Source organism: Vigna unguiculata, chromosome 2 (assembly GCF_004118075.2).
Source record: "Vigna unguiculata cultivar IT97K-499-35 chromosome 2, ASM411807v1, whole genome shotgun sequence".
Taxonomy (NCBI): Eukaryota; Viridiplantae; Streptophyta; class Magnoliopsida; order Fabales; family Fabaceae; genus Vigna; species Vigna unguiculata.
In genome coordinates this window covers 24,570,280-24,586,080 of record NC_040280.1, presented here as the reverse complement: position 1 = coordinate 24,586,080, position 15,801 = coordinate 24,570,280, and the positions used below count along the sequence as shown (strand labels likewise).

At 31.9% G+C, this 15,801-nt stretch overlaps 1 protein-coding gene across 1 annotated transcript; it reads left to right on the top strand.

Moving 5' to 3' along the window:
• Window positions 1-12,315: 12,315 nt before the first annotated feature.
• LOC114169516 (transcription factor MYC2-like) lies at window positions 12,316-14,876 on the top strand. The gene has a single exon (XM_028054703.1). It carries the CDS (start codon window positions 12,519-12,521, stop codon window positions 14,481-14,483), a length of 1,965 nt encoding a protein of 654 aa, XP_027910504.1. The 5' UTR covers window positions 12,316-12,518; the 3' UTR covers window positions 14,484-14,876.
• Window positions 14,877-15,801: the final 925 nt, after the last annotated feature.

Below are 15,801 nucleotides of genomic sequence, written 5' to 3'. Positions count from 1 at the left end.
TTTTAATTTTATTTAAAGTTTATGTTTTCTAAATATTTTTTTTAGTTTATTATTTTTTATTTTATTTATTTTTTATGTTTTCATATTTTTTAATATATATTTGAAAAATAAAATAATATATATAATTTTATTTTTACTGAAAAAATAAATAGACATATAAAAGTAAATAAAAATAAAATATTATTAAATTTTAAATAAAAAAACGAAAAATTAATTTTTTTAATTTAATTTTGACTCCGGTAATATATCTTGACTTCCGAAAATCGATTTTCAATAATGTATTTTAACTTCCGAAAGTCGATTTCTGATAATATATTTTGACTTCCAAAAGTCAACTTCTGATAATATATTTTGACTTTCGAAAGTCGATTTTGAGTTATATATTTTGACTTTTGGAAGTCGACTTCCGATTATATATTTTGACTTTCAGAAATATTCTTCACCAGAAGTCAACATTGGAAAATAATTTTTTAGGTGTGATGTGTGTGACTTTACATAAATGGTCAAAGGATATTTTTTTATTTAAACTTTTGTTGGGAGGTGTAGAAGAAATTTTAAAGGTGCAGAAAGAAAGACCCAAGAACAAACACAACTTACCTAAACACCAAAACGCTTATACCTATTGAAAAAAAAAAACCGTAAGTAGCAGGCATATAAGTCTGTGTCATGTTAGGCATTAGCTTGCTCTTTATTGGACATGGGCCTAATTTCTCGGACCTGTTTTGTTTTTTAGTCGTTGATCAGTAAAAAAAAAAAATATTACGAGCAGTGAGCGAGCGTCCTCCAGCTTATTGGGCAAATTGTAAACGCCTTAAAGTGAAATATTAAAATATTAGGCGTGTTTAGTACCCAAGTTAAGTTATCATTTGGCTATGAATTACAAAATCAGGTAAAAACTAAAAGTTAAAAGTGGATAATTTGAAGTAAGTGTGCTCTTTTAATTGAAATATTTAATTAATTAAAAACAAAAAGAAATAAACATATATGAAATAAGAAAGGAACTAAAATTAATTTTTTAACATAAAAAACTAAAATCACAATTTAATCTAAAACAGTTTGGATCCAGTGAAGCTGAGCCACACAATTGATGTTAGTTAACATGTCTGGTCCTCTCTTAAGCTAGAAAAGACATGTTTTGCACTTTCATTGCGTCTATTTAGATGACACCCACCGTAGTGATATTGTCCTTGTATCAAATGTAATTGAAAAAAATAATGTGATTGTACTTTAATAGCATATTTTTGGTGATACATCTGAATCCACGTATTTACACTTGATGCTGTATATTTGTGGTTTACGTTATGCTGCAAATCTTTGGACCTAACATTTCATATGTCATACCTGTTATATAGAGTTATTCTTTTCAATTAGATATTCACCTAAAATTTGTATAATATATAAAAAGTATAAAAATGAAAATTTGATTTACATATTGTGGCCATAATTTAATAATTTTTTAGGTGTATGGGAAATATGAGAAGTTATCTGTCATAAGAAACTTTCTGATTAGTATTTCAGGGATTAAATTACATTTTAAATTTATTGTGTGTTCTACATTGGGACTTATTTGTTAATGTATTTTTTCTACAAGAAATTATTCTTTATATTTTTTAGACATGAATCAATTGAAATCTGTGCAGTCCTTGTTGAGAAGACAGCAACGATATCACTATCATTAGCACAAACCATGAAATGGAATGGAATAAATTCCGCACTACGTTTTGAGTCAATTTTATTTGAAAAAAAAAACAATTAGAAAGAAAATCTTCACTAAAAAATGACTTGGATTTGAAACAGAGAAGCATTAATATTAAAAATTATGAGGCTTAATTTAAGTAAGAGGGATAATTAAGAGTATTAATGAAGGAGGTTGGAGGAGAAGTTGATGGTTTAAGTAGCGACAGAATTGAATGCGTGAAGAACGTGGGGGTCCACGTGTCTAACTGCGCACCACACATCGCCATTATCGACTCATCTTGACTCACCTCCTCAAACATCTCTTTCACATTTCACATATTATCTAACTTTATTATCACTCTTTATCTTCACTAACCACCATTTCCCAAACAATTTAGTGTCAAATCTCACTAATCACATCTTTTAGCCCTTTTTCCTTCCTTACACCACTTTTTATGCATTGTTTCGTTCATGGCAATGTGTCAGATTGGACTTTTTTTTCTTATTATGATATAGGTGTTAACCAAGGTTTGTTGGGGAGACGCAAGAAGCATAGTAACTTATAATCATAGGACAATTAGTTCCTTTAGATTATCAGAGTCAGGTTCGTGTAGTAACCGATTTAAACGAGATCTTGTATCAAAAATCTTTATGATAGTGGATTAGGTAAGTGAGTCCCGTTAAGAATAACGGCGATACAAAAAAAGGGGTACTCGATTAGCTCAAGAGAGAGAAATACCAATGTTGGTTGAAAGAATTCACTCTTGAAGGAAAGATTGTTAGGAATTCAAATATGAGTCTAAGTCTCACATTTGCTAAAAATAAAAAAATAGAACACTATATAAAAATAAAGACCCATAAACTGATTGTATAGGTCTCATTAGTGTTGTATCTTATCAATAAAACTTCTTCTATTAAATCTAACAATAGGCTTCTTAGAACAATGTCTTACTTCATAGTAGTAACAACAATAATTAAATATCACATAAATTATATCAAAGAAATATAATTTTGTTGAGGGGTGTGCAAATATATCATTATATTTATGTCTAAATTTGTTACTATTAATTACTACAAATTTATGAACATAATTAAAAAAAATAACGAGAGAAATATTTTAGTTTTTTTTTTTTTTAATTAAGACTGCAATTTTTAAGTTAGAATTTTAAACTCACGTGGATCGCTTTCCCTTCAAGAAAGCTTTATAGTTTATTTAAATGAAACATTTAATGCTACCATTGCTTGAACACTTTAAATTAAGAGAAGGATTAATTAAGTTTTAGGCGTGAGATTTACCATATTTTATTTCTAGCATTTTGGTTGTTATAACTACTGGTGAAAAACAGAAGAAACGGAGTCAAATTTTAGTATACCTAAGTTCGACATGTTTTAAATAAACAATGCATGAATCTGGTCAATTACTTGTTATAGACATTTTCTTAAAGATTTAGCCTGTATTACATGAAAGCCTATTTAAAAGATATTTTATTATAAGAATTTTAAATTATAGGTAGCTTCATTGTATTATCAGCTTAAATAGGATGATTAAGAATTGCAATTTTTTTTATATTATTATGTAATGTATGTATCATTTTAAATACTTATTTATAAAAAAAATTATAAAGATTTTAACTAAAGTATAAATTTATATTTTCATAATTTCATTAATTTTTACACGTATCAAAACATGCTTAATAAAAAAAATATGATTTTGATACACTATAACAAATTTAATTCAAACAAAAAAATATTATTTATATTTTTACTCAAAAGGTCACGTGCATTAAGCCATGTCACGGTTCCCTTCGCCCGTGCACTTTCTCAAAATGTCTTACTCGGTTCGAACTTGACGTAGATCTGTTATAAAAGTACCACATTGTATTTTTTACCTTTAACAATAATTAATCAATTCATTTTTTTTTCAAGTGTACCCTTTTTTCTTGTTTATTATTTCTAAAGTTGAAGAAGAGGTAATATGATGTCAAAAACATGGCAAAACTATTTTCAGGGACAAAGAAAATTGATTAGTTTGTGTGTTTCTTTTTATATGAAAAAAAAAAATGTAGTGTGTAGTTAGTGACCACTAAGTCTTACGCGGGGTCGCATTTTTTAACACATTGTAGGGAACCATCAGCACCCTTCACGTGGTTGACCCAAATTTTGTGTTACTTTCTCTCTTCAACTTCACCCTGCTACATCAACCTCTTCCCCATATGTTCCTACTAACTCAAACGTGGGAGACATGCAATATCACCCCTCACCCTCAATGTACTATTTCTAATCGACACCGTCCACTCGTACCTTTTTATTGTTTTTGTCTTAGTTTTTTTTTTTTTATGTATTAGTTTATATATAAAAAAGTCTTAATTTTATAATAAGGATCACACACACACATATATATATATATATATATATATATATATATATATATATATATATATATATATTACAAAATCGTTTTATTTATACTTAATGTGAAATTTTCGATCAACATACTCTTCTTGTACTGAATCATATGATATTAAGTATAAAATTAGATATTAATGGATAGTTCGATAATGAGTGATATGATAAATCTTAACAAATAACAAATATTTCGATAATAGATGAGACAGTAAACTAAACAAACAAAAACTCACTAGTAGTATATACTCTAACTCATAATTGTGATATGGTGTTAAAAAGTGGACTATAAGTCTTATTCAATCTTATATTATTGATTTATAAAATATATTTTCATTCAATTATACTATAAATATTTTATCTTTGGTTAGTGTAGAATCTTAAACAAATCAAACCTTAAAACTTTAATCATGTTATGGTATAGCAACAAACACACATGACTCAAGCATCAAACTTGGATTTAGAAGACAGACCTCCAGACACTCATGTCTGAAAGAAAATGACGATCCAAAAGTGGATATTTTGCATAATTGGTGCAACTGTCTTCTTTGAAAGTTTCAGATTATTTAGAAAAATAATACAAGTACAGAAACAGTAAATTTTAATAGTTTTATATTATAGTAGTAACTACAGAAAATGGTGACTCAGCTACACAGAAAGACAACCTTTTTAACCTTTCTATTTATTTACTTTCTTAATGCTGCTGATGATCATCGACTGTGTAAGAATGGAACACAATTAAAACATGGATACTGCATGGAATAATTCCAGTCATAAACTGGTCTTAGACAATAATTTATTAAAACAAAATAGCTTAGTGTTAGATTATGTTAACGATAAGATGGATTAAGATATTAAATAATTGGTGTGAAGTATGAGGATTCGTAGAAATGAAGAAATATCTGAAATTATGTATTATTTTTATATTATTATATATTATGGGGTGTGTTGGGAGGCGTGAAGTGACGGGGCAACTAATGCGTGTGGTTTGAAGTTTGAGGAAACGAGAAGAAAGAGAAAGTGTACGGAGAAGTCCACATTCATTGGGCACAGCACCGCCAAGTTGGAATGCTTTGACTTTTGGCAACGGAATGGAACACACGCGGCGGCTGAAAACAACTTAATATAATAAAAGAAATTAAGAAGATGTTCCGCGTGCAAGATGAGAATAAAGGGAAGGGGGGTGAAAATATGAAACACGTGAGGTGCGTGGGTGCAGCTGTGTGTGTGTGTGTGTTTTTTTTTTTTCAAATTTGCGTGTAATTAAAAGTGAGAAATGATTGGCCTCTTTAAGTCAGTGTGAGACTGTGTCTGACACTGTGCGTCACGCTTATGCCATTTTGAGTGTTCATCCTCTTCACAACTACCCATTTATGGATACTCGTTGGTACCGGATCCTATTCCTTACTCTTTCCTCTTTACTCACAAAATCAAATAAAATTTAATAAACATCAGAGAAAAAAAATAACAAATCTTAATTATTATTTTTGTGAATAAATTGAACTAATTGTGAAAAAAACTATTATTTTTTACTTTACTTTTTTCATAAAAATACTTATGAAATTATTTGGAGTTTATCTAAAAAAATATAAATTTATATTGTGTAATAATACAACTTCAATTTTTTAGGTATATACAGTGATTAGTATTAAAGTGTTGTTTGATTCATGAACTAAATAATTTTCTGGGACGTCTTCCAGATTTCTGTTCAAGTCTCAAAGCTACAATAAAATCCTTTTAGGTGATATATTGAAATTTTAAAACTTACAAAACTATAAAGGAAATTTAGGAAGTAAAAGAAAAAGAAACAGAACAAATAAGCACTAGATGGGAGATAGATTTGAGAAAGTAAGAAGGTGTGGAATTAAAAAAAAAATTAATTAATGAAACCAACTAAAAAATTATAAAATAGTTTAATATAAAAAGTAATTTAAAAAATATAAATATAAATATAAATTAAAATAAAAAATCATTAGAAATCATAAAAAGTGTATTTCGAAATAAAAATTAATTAAAATATTTTCACAAAATACCAAAACTATTTATTTAATTATTTATTTCATGAAAATATAAAGCATATATTTATAAGATTTTGATGATTAATAATAAAATATAAAGTTATTAAAACATAATATATATATATATATATATATATATATATATATATTTTCTTGATTATGAAATGATTTTGTCGCCCAATTTTTGTTTAATCTATAATCTATAACAATATATAAAGATGGTTCCCTCTTTATTTCATAATACCAATTTTATCCTTTACAATATAATTATTTATTAAATTTTTTAAAATTAATGGTTATTTTTACTTATTTTCTATAAAACTGTTTATCTTTTTTTTATTCATCAACAATTAATTTCTCTATTCATTTCACTTTATTTTTAATAAATACAAATTTATTTTATATATTAACTTAATAATATTACACTATTATCACCTATTAACATACAATCATTCATATCTAAAAATTGCGTACACACAGACGTTATATCGCGCCTGTGTGGACGCTAGTAATATATAAAGAGATTTCCTCTTTTGTGTCTATATTTCAAAATATCAATTTTACCCTTTAAAATATAATTATTTATTAAATTTTTGAAAATTGATCGTTGCTTTTACAATTTTTTTTATAAAATCATTTATCTCTACTATTTTCTTTTTTCTATTTATCAACGTTATTCTCTCATCTTTTCTTATATATTTCACTTTATTTTTAATAAATATATATAATTTTATTTTATATATTAACTTAATAACATTACATTATCATTACCTATTAATATGATATTACGTATATTAAAAAAATATGTACACATAGACATGATAACGCGTGTCTGTACACTAATATATATAAAAACTATAATTTATTTTCATTTTAGTATATTTTTTGTGCAGGTGACATTTTTAAAAAGTTTGTATATGTTTTTTCTAAATTTCTTTATCCAAAACAAGTTTTAACATTTTATTTTTTGTTATTTAAATTTTTTATTTTTTAGCCATATTCTTTTTATCCGTGGCTTTCTTCGTTCTGATTTAAACTAAAATAAATGAGTGCATCAACTAAGATGAAAATTTTTACATAAATGAATCTTTGAAAAAATTGTCTACTTATTTAGTCATATATATATATATATATATATATATATATATATATATATATATATATATATATTAGTATGCAAATAAGTTTTTTTTTAATACAACAGTTTACTACAATACTACCAAGACCCTAACTTTTTCTTTGTCAAGTCCTTTTTCATCATTCTTTTTTCTGCTCCTAATTTTAGTTTTTCACCCAAACATGTGAGAATAAAAAAGATTTTTTATTTTTTTTTATTTTTGTGTTTGAGAGAGACTATTTGGAGATGACTATTCTTATTTATTGGTAGATTACGACCCCACCTTTTATTTGTCATGGCCAACCTTTTCCTGATGGAACTTGGATAAAATAATTGTGGAATCAATGTTTCTATAGAATATTCAATCATATATGCTTTATAAATATTCCATAAGTGTTTTTTTTAATTTTAGAAAAAAAATTATTAAAACAATTAATTATATAATAATTTCATACCCAATTACTGTCTGTTCATATAAAATTGAAGTAAAGTAAAATAAATTCTTAACTTGGATGCTGTAATTATATTAATTGTATACCAAAGAGATCATACCAAAGTAGAGGCATACCATGAAGATAGAATTCTAAAAGGAGACCCCATGTCTCCATCATCAAACAGGAAACTAAATTCATGCCAAACCCTAAAAAAAAACCTGTAAAACCTAGGGTAACCCAAACCTAGAGAGAACTTTCAAAAGGTGTGTTGGTATAAGGAGAATTATAAGTTACGACACACACTCTCACTCTTAAAGGGTATGTTTGTTTCTAGTCATGGTGGTACCGTCTATGTTGTTGTGGAAGGATGAATTTGCAATTAACACTTCCGTTTGGATCTATGATTGTGAAAAAATTTGAGAGTGCAAATTTCCGTGAGAGGGAGGTAGATGCATCCGTTCATTATGCCAAGATTCAAGAGTGTTTCCTGTTCATTTTATGCAAAATAACGAAAATGTCCTCATTTCAATTTGAAAAAATGTTTTTTTTTCCTTGTCTGCAAGCAGTAAATTCCCTTATGCCTTGTATGTGGACTAATTTTAATTTGTTTTCTATGACTTAATTATACAATTTTCACTAAACCAACATCACTTATATTAATAACACTAATAATAGCAACAACAATAATTAATATATCCATCTATCCAAAATTAATATAAGAAAATATGTATAATAATTATAATAATAAATTCAGTTAAATTTTACTTTTTATTATAAATAAAAAATTCAATTTTATTTTAATTTAATTTCCATTACTTACAATTTTCTTTCTATAGTTCTATTTATTTTTTCAATTTTTTTTTATATTTCTCATTTTCTTTTTTGTATATGATATTTTTTGACAATTCAGTCTCTTTCATCTCTTCTTCTTTCTTATAATGAAAATTATGAAACATTGTAGTAATTTGTGTTATATATCTTTCAAAATTTATGAAAGAAGAACATTTATGAACTTATTTACTAAAAATATATTACTATAATCTACCATACGAAAATGTCTCATTAACAACTAATTTTATAGATCAAAAGTTATTCGTCATTATAGTGATCAATTTAGATACCAATTTATAATCTAACAAAATTATTGGTTATTAAAATAATACCATTATGAATAAAAAATTATAATTGGTCTCTAATTTTGTTTATAAAATTTAGCAACCAAAGAAAATTAGTCACTAAACATTAGCTAATAAGGTTTCTGCTACCAAAGGAATTCATTTCTAAATTAGTCTCTAATTAATAGTGACCAATTATAAATTTTTATTTATAATAGTGAATATTTTAGTAACCAATAATTTTTTATTTTGTAAATTTGTATATAGATTGATCACTATACTGACTAACAACTTTTTACCACTAATATTGATTGTTACGAAATATTTTCTCATAGTGATCATTTATGTCACATCAAAGAAGTAATATAAGAATCAACATTATATTGTTTTTGACTTTTATAGCTACCAATGTAATTACTCTTAACCATAACAAGAGAATGTTGAAATGTTTTAATGTTCTTCACATTTTGAATCACTTTTTGGACTTGAACTTTCTTCACAACTTAGCAGAGAACATTCATCAAAAGTCACATTCGTACTCACAAATTACTATTTATGTACAATAGTAAGAGTTTGAATAATTTCACTTTCAATCCATTGGAGATGCCAAAATGAGTTATAACATGTGAACTGACCTTGTCCACCACGAGTTTGAGCTGAGTTGGGTTGAAAAAATAGAGTGATTTTTAAATGTAAGTCAAATTGAACTTGAATCACTTAACATACAAGTTAAACATGTTTGAGCCAGATTGAAGGTGAGTTGATCCAATGCTTTATTAGTTTTTCATATAAATTTTCACAATTTTTTTATTATAATCTCTTATTACTTATAATAATGTAGGTTGACAATTAATTTATTTGAATGTGTTTAATAATGTTTTAATAGTTTGGATATTTGATTTATTTGTTTGCTAAGTTATGTAGTTTCAACTACTATCTTTATAAAAATGTTTAGTAAAATAGGTTACACTTTTATTGTACGCGCAAAAGACCTCTGACATTTGCCACCCCTCCACCTCCCACAAACCTATTTATATTCCAAGCCTTAACACTGTTCATCACACTTAAAGGTTGGGGGACTGGTATACTACACCTAGGCGGCCTAACACAACACACCAACACTTCTCATCCTTTGCCGCTATAGATACACCGACACAGGCTGGGGGACTGGTGTACTACACCTAGGCGGCCTAACCTAACTATAACCATGAGATCCGCCTACATAACCCCTCAAGGATGCAAACAATCATCATGTATGTTGAACAAGCGAGAGTAAGCGGCCTAAGCCGCTAACTTAAGAAAATCAAACAAGAACTTGATAGACCTAAAACACTACTAACCAGGCCCTTAGGGCCCACAATAATCAAACTGTAGGGCCTGGGCCCATCTGTGGGCCAATCAAAAGCCCAACCTACGACGTGGTTAGACATAAATAATCTATAAATATACATGGATCTCACGAATTAAAGGTACACATTCATTAATCCCTTAATCACGAGATTTGACTTTCTTGAGAATTCTTTGTTGACTTGAGCGTCGTAGCCTTCTCCACAGGTAACCCCTCTTGGGTTCAAATTGGTCCAAGCCGAGACACCAGCAGATAATATATGTCAACTGGAAGGAAGCCTACTGAGAAGATTGCGGATTGAAGTAAGGTAACACTTATGTCTGACATCTCTTATTTGTTCTCCGCAGGAACACCATTGTTTTCGAGATATTATTATATTGAACAACAAAACACCTTTAACATCAAACAATTTATTGGTTTACCAAATCACACCTTAATATAGGAGTATTGAAACCATTAGTTGTATATGAAGATTGATTGCCAAAGAAGGATGTTGTGCTGGAAAATCTCAATCTAATGTTTTTAATCCAATCTAGAACAAGACAATATACTCCTTGCTCTCTCTAATGGGATGTTATTCATCCTTTTAGTTACCCTATTATTTTGTGAAGCATAAGGACAACATAATGTCTAACAATGCCTTAATCTTTGTAGAAGTTGTTGAATTCTTTAAAGCTGCTGAAATAAAATAAACACAAGAAAACATATAAACAACTCTCTCATGTCCTTTGACCCCAATTACACTCACACAACGTTCTTATTACAAGAGTATAAGAAATAAGAAAGAGAAAGAATAGTCAAATACAAGCTTGGAGTTTCTTTGAATCCGGGCAAAAAACATCATGGACTTAGAATCCATTATCCTAAGCGATGTGAGACTTTTCAAGACATATTATTTTTATCAGCCCAACATTAATTGTTGTAAGTTGCACAATTTGTCCCGTGACGGAGGCCAGGTGGGTCAAGTCATAATCCAAGTAGAATTCTTAGTAGGACAATTATTGAGGGGGAGATTGTTGCAAGTTGTATCAATTGTTCATGGGTAGAGACCAAGTAGGCCAGGTCACAAAAGTGACGCTGAGACTTGTGTTACACTCTTAAGTAAAATGAGTTACGTCCTATATATATATATATATATCATTTGAATTATTTCTGTTTACTTTTTCAATTATAAAATATAATTAAAAGTAATATAGAAATATATATATATATATATCTTTTATTTTTAAAATACAAAGGTAAAATAAAATATAAAAGATATATATGTGATGGAGATATTTTTTTAATATATTATTATTATATGGTTTTAAAGCCACATCACTTTTGAATTGATGTGTGGGTTGTCAATCCCACGAAGCACCAGAGAGAAAGACAATTTACAGGTGGAATGCAGACTTTTGTGTCGTCCACAAAATTATAAGAAAAACAAGACAAAACAAAAATAATTGTGAAAATCAAGATGAAGCAGGTCCTACTTTACCCCACCCCCCACTATTCTTTTTGTTATACAACTATAATCTTAAATTCTTTAAAATTATTTCCGTACAGATAAAATAAAATGTTTATTGTGGTAAATATAATTAATATTTACTATTTATCAACTAAGATTATTTAATGAAAGATATTAAACCTCTTAACCAGGTGTTTTTTAATATTCATTAAGATAACACTTGTCTAAAATTAGATTGAAATATATTTTAATACTTCAGTTATTATTAAATATAAGACTCAGTTGCTTAATTCATCGGGGTTAAACAATGCTAATTCAATTGATAACAATAAATATGTATTAATTTTTTAAAATTATCCTTATATGTAATATTTTTTTTTCTAAAACTCTCTTTTAAATAAAAGTATTTTGATATAAAAGTAATCCATAGGATACGCATTTAAGACTCATAGCTCTTAAAACAACACTATCTTTAAGTTTGGTGGTGTAATGATAAGGGAGTATTTGAATTTGGTAATTCGATATAACTTGTTTAAAGAAATTACTTTAAAAGAAGTTAATAGTGTGGAAGAATTATGTATTAATAATAAAAAAAATAATTAGTAAATAAATTTATATTAAAGCAGTAAAAAAGAACGCGGCGTGTTTACGAAAAACTCGGTGTGGGCGTTTGGGTTTCGCGGAAGGCTCGCACTTGCTCACTCTCAGTTAGTCCTCTCGAAACGAAACACTACTAAAATTCACCCTAAATGCACTCCAAATAAATTCGAAACCCAAATGCATTCTCTCTTGTTGGGTAGCAGCTAGCTTTCTGTGTTTATCCCCTTTTCTCTTCCTTTTTTCTCTCCACTTCTGCCTTCTCAATCCAACCCAATTTCAATTCTCCAAACGCCAAACCCCAATCACTACTACTCCATCACCAACATCATCAACAACAACTCAGCGTCAGCGAGTGGATGAATCTCTGGACGGACGATAACTCCTCTGTTATGGAGGCTTTCATGTCCTCCTCCGATCTCTCCTCCATATGGCCTCCACCAGCGCCGCCGCAATCCGCCGCCGTCTTCAACCAGGACACGCTCCAGCACCGCCTCCAGGCCCTCATCGAGGGCGCCAGGGAGAGCTGGACCTACGCTATCTTTTGGCAGTCCTCTTACGACTATTCAGGCTCTACGCTCCTTGGCTGGGGCGACGGTTACTACAAAGGCGACGATGACAAGGCCAAGGCCAAGGCCAAAGCTAAAGCCACCTCCGCCGCCGAGCAGGACCACCGCAAGAAGGTCCTCCGCGAGCTCAACTCCCTCATCTCCGGCTCTTCCGCCACCGCCTCCGACGACGTAGACGAGGAGGTCACAGACACCGAGTGGTTCTTCCTTGTCTCCATGACCCAGTCCTTCGTCAACGGCGCCGGCTTGCCCGGCCAGGCCTTCTTCAATTCCAACCCCGTCTGGGTCACCGGCTGCGACCGCCTCTCCGCCTCCCCCTGCGAGAGAGCCCGCCAAGGACAAGTCTTTGGCCTCCAAACCCTAGTCTGCATACCCTCCGCAAACGGCGTCGTTGAGCTGGGGTCTACCGAGTTAATTTACCAGAACCCGGATCTGATGAACAAGGTCAAGGTGCTCTTCAATTTTAGCAACAACAACTTCGATATGGGTTCTTCTTGGCCTGCTAACAGCGCCGATCAAGGAGAAAACGACCCCTCCACGCTCTGGCTCAACGATCCTGAAGTTAGGGATTCCATTAACACTGTCGCAGCTACCCCTTCTGTATCCGTTTCTGTTCCCCCTCATAACAGTACTCACGGGATTTCAAAGACGATGCAGTTGGAGAGTTCTATTCAAACCCCCGGTTCCAGTACCTTAACCGAAACCCCAAGCTCTATCCACGCTGTTCCACAGAACCAGAGCGTGTTCTCCAGAGAATTGAACTTCTCTGAGTACGGTTTTGACCCCAAGAGTGCCAATACTAACAATCAGAATTCCTTGAAGCCCGAATCCTGCGAGATTCTCAGCTTCAGCGATAGCAAGAGAACCTCTTACGGCGGCGGGGGCGGGGGCGGGGGCGTCAATGGTAATTCCAATTCAAATTCAAATTTCTTCTCTGGTCAATCACCGTTTGTTGCTGTTGCGGATGATAACAACAATAACAACAACGGGAAGCGAAGGTCACCGAATTCGCGAGGCAGCAACGACGACGGAATGCTTTCGTTCACCTCCCGCGCGATTCTTCCGGCCACTAATTTGAAGTCTGCCGGTGGCGGCGATTCCGACCACTCGGATCTGGAAGCGTCAGTGGTAAAGGACCCTGTTGTGGAGCCGGAGAAGCGTCCCCGGAAGAGAGGGCGGAAGCCGGCGAACGGAAGAGAGGAACCGTTGAACCACGTGGAAGCGGAGAGGCAGAGGAGGGAGAAACTGAATCAGAGGTTCTACGCGCTTCGTGCTGTGGTTCCCAACGTGTCCAAGATGGACAAAGCGTCGCTTCTCGGTGATGCAATATCTTACATAACGGAGCTGAAGTCCAAGCTTCAAACTCTGGAATCAGATAAAGATGGGTTGCAGAAGCAACTTGAAGGAGTGAAGAAGGAACTCGAGAAATCAAGCGACAACGTTTCTTCTAATCATATGAAACACGCGGGTAATAGTAACATTAAGTCGTCGAATCAGGCGTTGATTGACTTGGACATCGACGTTAAGATTATTGGATGGGACGCGATGATAAGGATCCAATGCAGCAAGAAGAACCACCCCGCGGCGAGGTTGATGGCGGCGCTGATGGAGTTGGACTTGGACGTTCACCACGCCAGCGTGTCGGTAGTTAACGATTTGATGATCCAGCAAGCGACGGTGAAGATGGGGAGTAGGTTTTACACGCAGGAGCAGCTTCGTTCGGCCCTGTCGGCTAAGGTTGGGGATGTACGATGATAACGGGTGTGCACTTTGCGGCGTTGAGTTGAGTTGAGATTATATGAATTGTGGTTATGCATGTTAGCTAGCTAGCTAGCTCTGTGTAAGTTGTGCTGCTCTGGGATATTTTAAGCCTTCCCGGTAGCTGTTTCTGTAAAATAATGATAATGTCTTTTCTTTTTGGGTAGTAGCTCAGTATGAATTTTGAGATAATCAAGTTGGGAAGCTTCATGGAGTTGTAGAACCAGCTAGGCACAATTCTCACCAAATCTGTGGGTGGAGGAGTGGAGATAGGAGCCAAGTAAAATAGGGTATTTTTACTGTCTAGATCATGTATATATTAATAATCATAAATGTGAACGAACATCATGCAAGTTCTCAATATTCTTATTCTTCATCTTACGAGTTTCACTCCCGGTCATGGCTGCCATTCCAGTTTTTGGTTGTTTGTTTCGGCCTTTTTCAAGAGATCGTAAGTTAAAGCTATTCTTTTTCAAGAGAGCATGTCTACCTTTTACAGTGTTTTGAAGAATATTTTAATTTTTGTTGATATCATGGAGTCGTTGTGCTTTTGCTGTTTGATCTATCATGGGAACAAGGTGAATTTTGTGTTGATGGGTGTGATTGAGCTGATAGCTTTTGATAGCTTGGTTGTCATTGGAACCAAAATTTCCCTGCAGCTTTGAGTTGATGTTCCTTTAAGCCATGTGAAAAATGCATACCAACAGAAATAAGGTCGTGCTTCTCTGTCTTTTCTTTTTGAGCGTCTACATCTATGCTACGTTTTGAAGTTTTTGACTTGCTCGCGCTGTATTAGATCCTCTCTTATTTTTTTCCATCTGGTTAGCGATTTTCCTGATCAGGTATTCTGCTAACTAATGTTCTGACCCTACTACCAACTTTGACAATGAAAATGTCTACCGACATGCATGGTAGAATCGAGGGGAATAAATGGGTATCGAATGCTACTTTAGTCCCAAGTTGTCTGTGTACGAGGCTATGACATATATGTGTTTGTGGAATCTGAATCGGTGCTAATGCACGGGAATAGCCAGAAGTTCACCCTTAGAAAGAGACCCAAATGAATGACTCTTTCTCTTAAGCTGCATTAAAAAACATGGAATTTGTTTCATTTAGCAACTATTTTTGCTATGTTAAACTTAAATGGTTATAAATGGGGTTTATAGCAGTATGGGTATGTACTTGTGCACAGTTCAACTTTTTGGCATTTCAGGAATCATGGGATACAAGCAGAATTGGATAAAAATATATTTTTAAGTAAAACTTACTACTTCTAAACATCCGAGAAGCTTTAACTGTTATAAGTTATTGTTCC

Coding starts and splice junctions, on each gene's coding strand:
- LOC114169516 (XM_028054703.1), top strand. CDS start 12,519: ATGAATCTCTGGACGGACGATAACTCCTCTGTTATGGAGGCTTTCATG.